Source organism: Branchiostoma belcheri, unplaced genomic scaffold (genome assembly GCF_001625305.1).
Source record: "Branchiostoma belcheri isolate BF01 breed outbred unplaced genomic scaffold, Haploidv18h27 scaffold1, whole genome shotgun sequence".
Classification (NCBI taxonomy): domain Eukaryota; kingdom Metazoa; phylum Chordata; class Leptocardii; order Amphioxiformes; family Branchiostomatidae; genus Branchiostoma; species Branchiostoma belcheri.
The window spans coordinates 3291769-3304449 of NW_017802379.1; the positions used below are offsets into that span (position 1 = coordinate 3291769).

Consider the following 12681-nt stretch of genomic DNA (forward strand, 5'->3'; position numbering starts at 1 on the left):
AGTCTATACCGCCCGCCGTCATTGCTGAGTGATGGCTGGTGTGCCAAAGCAAGATGGCCTCCTTCATTTCTAATACGAAGTAGTCTCATCTATGTAGGACTCCTGGTATGGCTAACGTTATACATTGAGATTTCATACTAACACACACACCAGAGCTATGTAATGAACAACATTTCACACACCTATACTCGGTACACGACGTACTAGACATTTTCTCTTCCCTACGTATTTGCACCTGTACTTTTTATATTTCACGTCGCGATTACTCTATTAAAGCTAATACCGATGGTTTTATTGTAGTGGATTTTATGATATGTGTAAATATTTTAGCAACTTTTTTCAATCTGATGCATCTGATGAGACTTACATGTGTAACAATGGGCACAATTCAGCCTACATGCAAGTAGTGCTGCAATGTCGATTGAATAATAAACCATTTGATTGATTGATTGATTGAATGTGTCCCCTTCCAATTTTATTAGGCGTCCCAGTCCAAATTGTTAAAGCCTCTCAGAGCTATTGCCTTCTCCGGATGCTCGGCAGAAGCTCGACGCTTGCCGTTGACATCCATGACAGAGCTGTGACGTAGATCATTAGTGCTGTCTTTTATTTTCTTCCAAAAGACGGCCAGATATTTTTGTCGCATCTCCTTATTGGTCACGAGATACAGCAGACAGTTCAGCGTGCTGCTAGAGTGGGCCAGGACGAACGACGTACAGTGGACGGCCTGCGACCACTGGTCCCGGTAGTCCGCCAGCACCACGACGCTGTACTGCAGCCACCCGAGCACGAACGAAGTACACACGATCCCCAGGGTCTTCATGACTCGGACGTCGTCGGCTCGTATCATCGCCTTCGGCAGGTGCTCGGCAAGCGCTCGCTTGGTTGCCCGGATGTGGCGCACGAGGAGACCGTTGCAAACGACAACTGTGATGGCGGGAAAAACATGGCCGCCAAGGACGAACAGCAGGGTGAAATGGTAGTGGGCGGCGCGGTCGTACATACAGTTCATCGTCTTGTAGTCGTAACCATGGTTACCCCAGCCTAGCCACATCGGCAGGTTGTACAGGACGCCCAGGATCCAGAACGAGGCTAAAATGGCGGCCGACCACTTGTTGTCAAAGATGGCGTCGTGCCAGGCCCGTTTGGCGATGTACAGGTACCGGTTCAGGCTGATGGCAGCGGCGGTGGCGAGGGAAACCACACAACCGGTAACACAGATGCTACCAATCACCTCACAGATCAGTGGGTGTGTAACAAGCACCTGTAAAACCAGGAATAAGTCCTCAATTTCTTTTAAGATGAAAAGTTGAGTATTACTTTACTTAACAAATACACACTGAATCAGACAAGAAGAAATATACAGTAGGAAGAAACCAAGCTTTTTTTCATCGCAGATAAATGTGCTATCTATCTTTTTGATACAAATCTGAGAATTACCGAGACGTTCGCGTGAGAAAAGCTGTGGCGAAAGATGATTTATCTACCCAATAGACGTACGTGTACTCAGCAATTTCATGTAACGTTAACGTTACCTAGAAATTTTATAAAAATATTCGTATCGTACTTAGCACGTTAATTTAAGGAGACCATTTAGTATAAGTACTACAGCATGCCGTTGTGTAATGTGTATGCGAATGTATATTACAGTTATATGATATATGATATAGTACTGGACAAGGGTTTACCTGTGGTGCCATGACTCCCACAATCTGACAGGTGTTCATCACAGAAGCTATCAGCACGTCGGCAGCGGCAAGGTTGATCATGAACGCGTCGACGCTCCGTTTCCGTTTCCGGTTGGCCAGGGTGATGTGGATGGTGAGGGTGTTTCCGACAGCCCCCACGAGAGCTAACACGGCTAAGATGGCGACCAGAGTGACCTTGGCTGGAGAGGTCAACTGATTTCTCTCCAAAGGACATGGGGTGGACGTTACTGAGTTTTCCATTACGGAAACTTCCTGAAATCAAGAAATGTTTTCGATGGACTAATACAGTTTTTCTTCCTCTCCCACGTTTGCAATTATAATTGGCGACGTATGAGACACAGTCACTGTTGGTTTACAATCAAGTATAGTGGTCACAGATACCTGTGGAAGAAACGTAACGTCATGCCATTAACAGATTAAGAATCAGTGCATAACACAGATGCGATAACCTGTGCGATGACGTTTTCGCGTTTGAACATGAAAACAGAGTCTAATATATGTGCACGCACATTTACTACCAGTATACATGTATCCATATTGAACAGTTCATATTAAACTGTAAGCATCAATACAAATAAAACTACATTTTTGTTGGAGATTTGTACCCAGACATAGATCCCACCGTGGGTGAGCTATATCATCCTCTTTCAAAACAGTTTTCTGAAGAAGAGAAACCATCTTGAAACTTACCTGTGTGCTACAGATTCAGCGAAGGATTGTCGTCTTTGCATGATTAATGAGAGATTACATGGCAATCGGATATCGTAAAAGAAAGTCAAATTTTCTGAGGTATTCAGGCGTGTATTGTGACGCAGCACTTTCGGTGAGCTCGGACGAATTTCTTCTACTGAAGTGTGCGTACGTACAAATAAGAAGACGCTGCCCTTGGGAAAAGTATCTTGATTGCGGTGTTTTTGAGACGTGCTTTCTAGGATGACATGCAGTCATTGAAATTTACAGTGTGAACTATAAGACACGTCTGTCGGTCTGACATACGAAAATAGTTAAACCCGTCAACACTGATCCTTGAAGCGACTTGAAGAAAATGGTCATAGTTGACAGGTGGTCACTACGGGCATGATTCTTAATGCCTAGGTTGAGGGGGGAAAATAATCAAAGGGAGCTCTAGCACAAAGAAGTGGCCTTAATGCAGCCGTAGCCGACAACACCGCTACGAAAATACATGTTAGAAATACACAACAGTAATAGAACACAGCATTAGCCATGGCGCAAACGTTCTATGCACACACCGAATATGGCCTCCATTGCTTTTACACCCAATATTAACACCTTAAGAAGAAGAGGAGGACGGGACATAATCCCCCTTACCTGCCAAGAAAACCAACGTGATCGTCTACTTACATGTAGTCGAAGGAGGGTCCTTGGAGACGGCCCGTTTCATGAGAGGTCTGGCGACGAATTGCCAACTTGAGATTGCATTGATGTGCTGTACATTGATGAGGACTATCGCGGGTCATATATACATGTAGCACTACAGACAATGAAGCCCCACAAGAAAACTGCTGCGTCATAAGGTATGACCGAGGCCTTGCGCAGGATAACGTCACGTGGCTGCGTGTTGTTATGAGAAAGCAAGATCTACTTGATCTAAGATCTGGGACTTTTTTTATTACTAAATTTTATTTTGTCTTTAATATTTTTGTCTTATTATTTTTGATATCTTTTTGTTATCTTTACTATTTTCTTATTATTTTTCATGAGATATATTAGATATAGTGAGAGGATATATTCGTCTTCCACTGCATTATGTAACTTTTTATGCAAAAATTTGAAATATCCTTATTATACTAATAAAATAAATCAATCTGTTTTCAACAGTTACTATCATTTTTCAACACAAGAAGTCAAGCCTAACAAAACTAGCCCGATGTACATTCCAGAATGTATCATATATAGTATACAGTAGTCTAGAAACTAGTACATGTACCATTGTATTTATCATTATATATCATAGATAGATCCATGTACCATCCATACATATTTATCCAAAGACGTTTAGTATTCATGTTTTTTATACTATGAATTCTATGTTCGAAAATCGTAAGAAGTTTGTTGTAAAGTCGATGTCCGTCAAATCATCTCTCAAAAGTAGATCCGGCGGCTATAGCTGTTAGTCCGTATTCCCGTAGGTCACGTATTTGAGATCTTTCGATAGCGCCCCACCCCCGCCGTATCTGCTTGGAGATTACCATTTTACCCATTCGGCTCGTTCGGCCGGTTTATAATATTGCCCTGGCTTTATACAGGGTCAAAGTACGTAGAAACATTGTAGTTTAACACAGCACGTAAATACTTCTTAGCCTGAATTGTACGATCCTACTCAAGCCTTTTAGATTATTGCTGTTTTCTGAATGCATACCAATTGCTGTTTTAAAAAAAATACTTCCGGGTTGCGAAATTTTGCCTGTTGCGCTACGTACGCGTTGACTACTAAAAACAAACTTGCCGCTTCCAAAAATAACCCCGACGACCACGGTGGGACTCGAACCCACAACCTCCGAATAGCTGTACCCACTAGAAGTCCGGTGCGCTAGTCCATTGCGCCACGTGGCCCGCGTTGTTTGCGGGGGTGAATAGACGGGGTATGAATCCCCACCGGCCCCCGCGACACAATGAAATCGCCCGCTTTTGTTGTTTCCGCTGGCTGACCCAATTTCTGTTTGTTGCACGCCTGTAGCCTGTACACAGGCCCCACGGGGTATGTCAACACTACTGTTTGTTCATGATTATGGAACTTTTTTTCAACAGAACAGAATACTAGGAGTTCTGCCAACAGCATATCGTGATGAGCAAATATAGTGTACTACAAAGTGTCCCAAGGGACCTGCTATTGAGGCTAACATGTCTCAAATTCCAGACTTCATACCGGGATAAAATCTAATGATAAATCCAAAGACCTAAAAAACAGTAGTATAGCTATAGGCTACTAGTATTTGACTTGGACACGCCTAGGCCTGGAGATGTGTGTAGAATTCCCCACATATCACCAAGGATGGTAAGAACAACTTTGGCAACTTTAAATAGCATTTTGACAACACACGTTTAAGGACAAGTAATGAGCAAGGAGGTTTTAAAATGGTTTAAAAAAAGGGAATTAACTATATTATCTTTATCATAATGTCCTTGGAATAACTGTAACTAAAGGAAAGATTACAGACTATGATGACTCATTTCCGCCAAGTTATGCGTCATCTCCTGGACCACAAAACCTCCTGGCGGCGAACATCAAAGTTACAACCTGTTCACCCTAGAATTAAAATTCTACTCGTGACTAAGACCTGCATCAAAACAACTACGACACGTGCAAAATGCTTAATGTTACTTTGTGAGTGTAATGAAAATTATACAAACTGTGAACATTCAAACTTGCCCTTTCTGTAACTCTATTACAAAACCGTCCAAATCCATAAAAGCAATACGTAATGAAAAAGAAACAAACTTTTTGTGAATTCCATAGTAATGTTTTATTCATCAGCGACGTCGTTTTTTCGTTGACTCAAATATTTCCTCATAAATTGTACAGCGATCGGTCGTCTCCTGTCTTACATCATGCTGTTGTCAAACGCATGAAGAAAATAGCGAAAAGCAAGGATTCTGCTATTTACTGTCATGTTCACGACTGCAACATCTATGGGGCAAATGACACCCTTTCTAGCGGCTTTGTCCCTGCTTCAACTTGTCTTCTACTACCAAAAGTCAGTAACAGTTTTAGAGAACGCACCAAGGCGTAAAATGTAAACAGTGGTGAAAGTTAAAGGGCTGAACTTTGTTTTTAGAAACCCTTCAATCTGTCGATGACATGTTAATTATTGCAACAATAAAAGGACTGGTCCAAATTCAATATGGAACTGTTAATTTCTTTAAATACTTTACTAATTACATCTCTTTGATACTGTATAGGGCTTCTTGTCCAGGGTACAGTATTTGATTAAATCATAAATATTCATGAATATGGACAAGAGCTTTGTCTTTTACTTTTAGAGTATCCAAGAGAATATACACAAATTTTATCATACAATATTTTACTTTTTTTTCTATGCTGGATGCCCCCAATAGTTCGAAATTACCACAATTCGATTTAAAACATTGCTTATAATGATGGTAAACATTGTAATTCTAAAGTTTATTCTTTAAAATGTGCTATGAAAGAGATTATCTCTTACATTATACACATAACAGCTTTTTTTCTTTCTCTAAATGTGATCTTTTTTTCAGTACCATTTCTGATGTATGATATAAAAATATGATTAGGTCATTCCTGCAATACATTGATTCGTTTTGATTGAGGTACAATGTCAAATTGCAATCAATAAAATGTTTTAGGGACTTGGTATTTAAGTTTTAAACTTTCAGGTATGGGTGATTATCCAACTTTGGGGCTACTGAGACCATTCTTGGGATACTGTAACACCAAGAAATAAAATGACAGCAGGGAGCAGCCGAGAAAAAGGGAGTCAAGTGGAACACAGTGTACTACTTACAATCACATAGACTTAACTACATTTAAGCACTTTTTACAACATACATACAACACAGTCTGTACAACTGAGGGGATGCACTTTCTTTCTGTAGCGTCATCATCATCATGGTAAACTTTACATGTTCAAGGTCAGCTTTGTACAATAACTTCTTTTCCCCTCCATATATATGTACTGTTCACCACTATACATGTACGTGCATGTTTCCACGTCACATTTGTTGGGTCTGTACAGTTTTTTTTCTTCATCATTATTCACTTCATCAAACCTCATCAACACACATTGTGCACTTTTTAAAAACACTAGCGATTTCCACGAGAAATAAGCGCAACATGTTTAAAATTCAGTACTTCTTTTAAACCTAGAAAACTGGAAATGCCTGTGGTCATTATTATTATTTTGTGCTTTTCAGGAAATATCTGTGGTCCTATTAGAGACATCTTATTAACCAGTTGCTCTTTTGAATAACAATTCTCAGCAAAATAAATGATAGCCTTCATGATTTCTCATCAGAACGTCACTTCCAAACTTTAAAATAAAATTAAAACACTCAAATTAGAGCATATTGAATTTGGTCGAAATTGATTGTTTAGATTTATCGTGACATTTTCTTCATAAACGAGCCAGACATAGAAGACATATTATACATTTCTGGTCCACCCTATAATCCTTAAATATCTTCATAAAGAATCCTGTAAAGCAAATGCAAGAACAAGGAATTTACTAGCTGTTGAGGGATGGCACATGCCCTATATAATGGAAACAAAGTTCAATGTAGAGGACATAGTTATACATGTGTCATCCTCTTTCATCGACTGTAAGAGTCCTTTTTGACTGTAACTACTGAAGTCTTTAAAAGAGCAGGGAAGACCTCAATTCCTGGCCTTGGAATTAGCTTTCTTTTTAGATACAGTTGTTGTTCATTTGAATTTTACACGGTCATACTTTTGTTTACCCATATGTCTAAGTAAAGACTCTCTTAAAAGACTGGGAATAACACCATTATGGTATAATTCCACTCATTGTAAAGAGTAAGGCTGCTTTTGTAGAAACATGTTTTGGCGATCCTACAAAGACTGAAAAAAACTTGAAAAGGTACGTATTTCAGTTTTCTCCTAACAAATATTCTCCTGAAAATACAAGCTTTGCCAGCCTTTTTTTCTTTCCTCCCCTATGGTATCCAAAGCAAAGAAGTGAGGTCAAACGTGGATGGGTAAGTCCCTTGCATGGGGTCCTCTGGTTGTCCTTGGTTTACTGGAGACTGTAGGGCGCGCCATCGCGCTGTCATCTTCCCGTCTTGTGTTTGCTACTGTGCTTTATACTGCCTACGCTTCTTTGCTTGGTGACCAGGCTGGCCGAGCCGTGCCTGGTGCGCCCGCCGTGCCCGACAGACTGCGAGAGTTCCAACGGCTCCTTTTCCGTTGGGGATTGTAGAGAAGAGACGGAGAGAGATGACATGGAACTGGACAGGTTATTGCTGGCGGTGATGGAGAGCTGGCTCGGGTAGGACACCAGGTGGTCGTCCTCTTCAATGGGGATGTCTAACGACTCCAGGAGCGCTTCTAGCCACGTCACTAACAGCTCTGCGTTCTCCTTACTCTGTGGATTCTGAGCAAAACACAACACAGGAAAGTTACATTAGAAGATAAACGCTGTACGTAACATGGCTTTTTTTTCCAACCATGGCTGAGTTTTCCAGCTGGATCGTCCAGGGGTTGCCAACAGTACTTCTTGTAGCCTTTCTGAAGCCTTTTTTCTAATGCAAGAGAAATATAACACAAAGTCTTTATGAAAAAATAGTGGAATGAGGAGGGAAGATGTCTAAAATGGGCACATGATTCATTCACGTTTGGAGCTTAAAATGAGGTGCATCTCTGCTAGACACAAGTCCGAATCATTTATCAAATCAACATATTAGAAAGCTTTTCCTGCTTGCTTTATTTTCAGAGGTGTAGTTTAATTTATTTCACCTTTAGAATCAAATGCCCATTTTGGAGAAGTAAAAGGGAAGGGTTGAAGACTGAAGCACCTTTACTCCCTTTTCCTTACAGTTTTAAGAAGCATTCTCTCTCTTTTTTTTTAACAGTTTATTTTGGCTGCAGGGGTCTACCATCACTGTCTACCTTTTTCTTCTCATCCACGGTCCATTTCCAAAGGGACTGAACTGACATGGAGAAACAACGCGCAACGGCCGATCGCTGCTCGGGGCCGGGGGTGCCTACCTGCATGGGGCACATGTCTGACGTAGTCAATGGGGAAACCGTGGTACACCTGCTTACGTCACCCTGTTATGTCCTAGTCACTTCTACAACTGTCAGCATTGGAAGTTATATACACACCAACATGGATGCTTTATACTAGTAGTAATACACTTTGGCAATAACAATTTCTCTATAACATCATTTACAACAGCATCTGAACTGCAACTTTAAGATAAATCACTATCATATGGTTAGATGAATAGAGAGAGTCTAGTGTCATATTGCACAAGGGTCTGTGAGAGAACGATTAATTATGTATGCTGCATTAGGACATGAGTCAGAATATGGTATTGTATAAATGGTGCATTATGTAGCATACAATCAAAAGTACCACAAACAGACAGCAGTATCACTAGTGATATAATGAATGAAGCATGAAATTTTTATTATCAGAATTGCTGGTAGAATTCATTCTGTAGCATGTTATGTGTTACTTGAACAGTGCACTAATCATCTCCTTATTCCTTGCTTATTTACTGGTTTACAGTGGTTTGATATCAGCCTAGATTGGAGGCAAATGCTATTAGAAGTGACGATAAATGCAAATTATCATAGGGGTATTGCTGCAATTTAGTATATTGATTCAATATGCATTATAACGTTCATAAAGCAAAGTTTCCAAATTTGTCGCATGGACAGATGGTATGTCATAAACTATGGAGAACACAGTGACAGAAAAATTAGGAATAACAGAAGGCTAAAATTTAAGGGAAAAAGTCCAAGTCCACAAAAAATAGAAGGAGAGAAAAAAAGTGCTACCTGAAATCAATTTTTGATCCAAACTTGTACCTAGTTTTGGGATTTCCCACCCATTAAAGCGAATTAACACAGACAAACACTAGTCATCACTATTTAGCTAACATTAACTGTATTATAGGTGCTTAACAATTGCTATTTAAAGGTGTATCATTTGTCATACATACCTTTGTTTTGGAGAATGGCCCTGCAAATCTCCACAAGCCACCAAAGCCAAAAGCTGTGAAATACACGTAGTGTGATTTATAGTTATAATAAGTTATAAAAACACACAGTCAGCACTGCCACAAAACCTAAGAGTGTAATTCACAGATTCTGAAATAAAAACTACAATACTCTAAATTTTTTTAGGTTCCTGATGCTTTAAGTTAAAGGCATATTGACAATCAATAGATTATAATGACATTAAGTCTACAGTTGAAACAATGAACGTCATATCAACTGTTTGCAGGTGTGAAGTCACCACAAAAACCACACCACCATTAAGACCTGCCCAAGACTAAGACAAGACGTACTTTGTAGGTAGGAGGGCCCATGTTGGCTGGCATCTTCGTGGGAGATGACGTTCTGTACAATACTCTGTACAGCATTGAGGATGACTTGGTCTTGGCACAGGGACAGCATTGTGTTGATTTTGGCATCAAGTAGACTATGTCTGTGGTCAGGGGGACAGAAAAAGTTTGGGAAATGTTATTTCTTCACAGAAAGAAGGAAACAAAACTTGCATACCCTGATAAAATATCGAAAAGCATACTATTGGCTCCTTACAAAAATGGTCAGCTAAGGAAAGCATACTAGTACTTACACAATAGGAAACACCTTGGGGAATACCACACTGGCTTCCGCTAGGTATTCATACAGGATTCTCTCTTCAGACTCATCATTGGTGTATTTCACCAACGTTGCCTGGAAATGGAAACGGACATTGTTTTGTCAGTTTGTTGTGAAACATGGTAGACTGTTTTGACTGTTTGTTTAGTATTCGTTCCAAACTCTTTGTTGCTTATAAGCTGAATTGCAAGTTCTCATACATGTACATATATAAACTCAAAATTTTGATGCCAATGGAATGCAAAGAAAAGGTTTGATAGAATCTTAGCTTACGTAATGTTGACAAAATGTGGTGTACAAGATGGAAAGTACTTACTAGCACAGTGAGCAGCAGTGCCTGTGTCTGTTGGTCTGTTAGCACCTCCTCATCCAACAACAGGTTGTTTTCTGACAGCGAGGGTTTCCTGCTGCCTCCCCTGGCCGCCACTTCCGCCTGTTCCGCTACGCGCCTCACCTTTGGCGGCGAGCTCTGCTCCACGTCGCCTCCGCTTGCCTCGTGTTTTGGGGACCCGCCGCCGCTAGCCTCGGGCAACCGTGGCGACTTCTGTCCGACAAGTTCGAAGCTTTTCTGTCTCTTTGTAGCCAGACCGGCGTCCGTGCTTAGTGACTTGTGAGCTTTAGTGTGGGAGGGCATGGGTGGGGTGTGGTGGCCTATGTGAATGTCCAGGCTCTTCTGACTCTTTGGTGTCCCCCGATCTCGGCTACTTCTCTTGGAGGAGTCCTTCTGTCCAGACGCGGAATGGGTGGGGCTTGTTTCCATGACGATGGGCTCTTGGGAGGTTGCCTCGGCAAGGAGCTGGCTACTCCGGTGTTTTAGGACGCAGCGGCTTCGCACTTCGTCAGACACTGAGATCAGGGCGGCAAGGTACGGAACGCTCTCCTTGCTGACTTCAAACTTGTCGCTGGAATGTGTTTAACAGTAAGATTATAGCAAAGCTCAAAGGAATGAATCATGACAACTGATGCAATACGAAAATGTGATATACATGTACAGATTTACATCTTATTCAGTGACAGGGTCACTTTAGGTTAAATAAATCAAGCTTCTAGCAGCTCTTCCAGTTATCAATACTACTTTACTCATCAATAGTACTCTCTCTCTTGGAAACATCTGAAAAAAAATGCATTTTCTGCAAAAAGCCTTCTATAATCTTGCCCTTTGTTCATATGTTATCTTCCCAGTAGCTCACCAGTTTTTGTACTTGCTGATGAGCTGTAACATCAGCATGAGAAGTCGGATGGTGCGGGAGAACGTGGCAGGGTTGGGATGGCGGAAGCCCTTCAGGAGGTGGCCGACCACCGCGAAGTTGAAGTTGGACTTGAAGCTGAGTCCGACCGAGTGGTCCATCTGCTTGAAGTGCCACTCCATGGGCTCTCTGGTCTCCATCAGGACCTGTTCTGGGCTCTGTAGGGGAGTGGAGACACGAGCGACAAGACAATCAGAGATGGCAGACTTCACACCCTTACCCATGCTACATTCCAGTCTCAAACTGACAAAAAATAGCTGCACTAAGGATGTATAGCAACCCTGCATTGTGTATGTTGGAAATCACAGCAACACAGAAACAACAAAAAAACTCATTCAGTAAGCTAAAAACTGACACATGCTGCAAACAACACTGTTAAAGATTAGTCCTGGAGTGCATTTTCTACACGATGCATGTATGTCATGTACCAAGTAGAAAAAAATCTCAAGAATTCTTGTTTTCTGACGTCCAGTATCTAATGACAGAATCATTCATTCACACCAATACAGGAAAAGTACTCTGTTGGTCTCATTACTCTGAAAATGTGGTCTCAACAAATAGTCTTTGATAATGGTTGACAGCACTCTGTATGGGGAAGTTGTTTTCCTTACCCTTTTGTCGAAGTGTCCCTGGCTGTCTAAGGTGTGGAGGTTCTGTTCCAGCAGCCCCAGCCCTGCTGAGTACAGGGGGATCTCATCCAGCTGGAGCACGGCGATGGCCACCCAGAACAGGAGCTTATGGAACACCGATTCCTGGTGGGTGAGAAATGACATGTTCAGCACAACACATGGAACTTGTGTACCAGAGGTCAGGGGTTCAAAACCCGACTATATCTGTATCTGTATATCCACCCTCTGGCGGTATATCCGCCGATATAATGACCCTTCGGCATAACACACCAGATCAAATGACATTTCAAAGACTTATCAAATACAAATGTAATACCAAAAAATATACATACTGCTTTCTCTGCTCCGAACTCAAACAGTAATACAGTCAAAATCATACTACTAGTAATACTAGTGGACTAGCACTCTGCTATAGTGCCTGTGTATTCGCGTGGTCCAAGAGCTATAGAAACATGTCTACAGCACTAAACATAGTTCCCTAGGGAATGTATTTGCGAGCAATTTTGTGAGTACACATGTATTTTCAAACCAAGCCTGAAACTGTGAAGCAGGCAACATTGTTTGCTTACCTTTGGAAGTAAGGGCTGTAGTCTGGTGAGGCACATGACAATGGCTTCAACTAACACCAGGTCTGTGTAGGACTCCAATGCCTAGAGGTACAAATCAAGCACGCAATATTATACTACAACAGATCAGATGGAACAACTTAATCTATTCTGTACTGCATCATGCATATCACTCATCTCAAT

General features: G+C 41.3%; 2 protein-coding genes and 1 non-coding gene across 3 annotated transcripts in view; all 3 read right to left on the reverse strand.

Moving 5' to 3' along the window:
• Nucleotides 1–478: 478 nt before the first annotated feature.
• Nucleotides 479–1949, reverse strand: LOC109464445 (melatonin-related receptor-like). Its single transcript, XM_019761468.1, has 2 exons — nucleotides 1689–1949; nucleotides 479–1264 (listed from the first exon to the last, which is right to left on the reverse strand). Exons 1-2 carry the CDS (start codon nucleotides 1947–1949, stop codon nucleotides 479–481), a joined length of 1047 nt encoding a protein of 348 aa, XP_019617027.1.
• A 2248-nt stretch (nucleotides 1950–4197) lies between these two features.
• On the reverse strand, nucleotides 4198–4283 carry Trnar-ucu. The gene is given in 2 exon segments: nucleotides 4198–4233; nucleotides 4246–4283. It is a non-coding gene; the product is annotated as a tRNA-Arg (tRNA).
• An 886-nt stretch (nucleotides 4284–5169) lies between these two features.
• Nucleotides 5170–12681, reverse strand: part of LOC109465021 (neurofibromin-like) — a 48214-nt gene continuing 40702 nt past the window's right edge. Inside the window, 8 exon segments of the mRNA XM_019762148.1 lie at nucleotides 5170–7816; nucleotides 8332–8430; nucleotides 9393–9445; nucleotides 9741–9880; nucleotides 10031–10131; nucleotides 10373–10958; nucleotides 11247–11461; nucleotides 11915–12055. Of these exon segments, the coding sequence (XP_019617707.1) occupies nucleotides 7493–7816; nucleotides 8332–8430; nucleotides 9393–9445; nucleotides 9741–9880; nucleotides 10031–10131; nucleotides 10373–10958; nucleotides 11247–11461; nucleotides 11915–12055 (1659 nt within the window). The 3' untranslated portion in view covers nucleotides 5170–7492.

Coding starts and splice junctions, on each gene's coding strand:
- LOC109464445 (XM_019761468.1), bottom strand. CDS start 1,949: ATGGAAAACTCAGTAACGTCCACCCCATGTCCTTTGGAGAGAAATCAG. Junction 1,265..1,688: donor TGGGAGTCATGGCACCACAG/GTAAACCCTTGT, acceptor CTGGTTTTACAG/GTGCTTGTTACACACCCACT.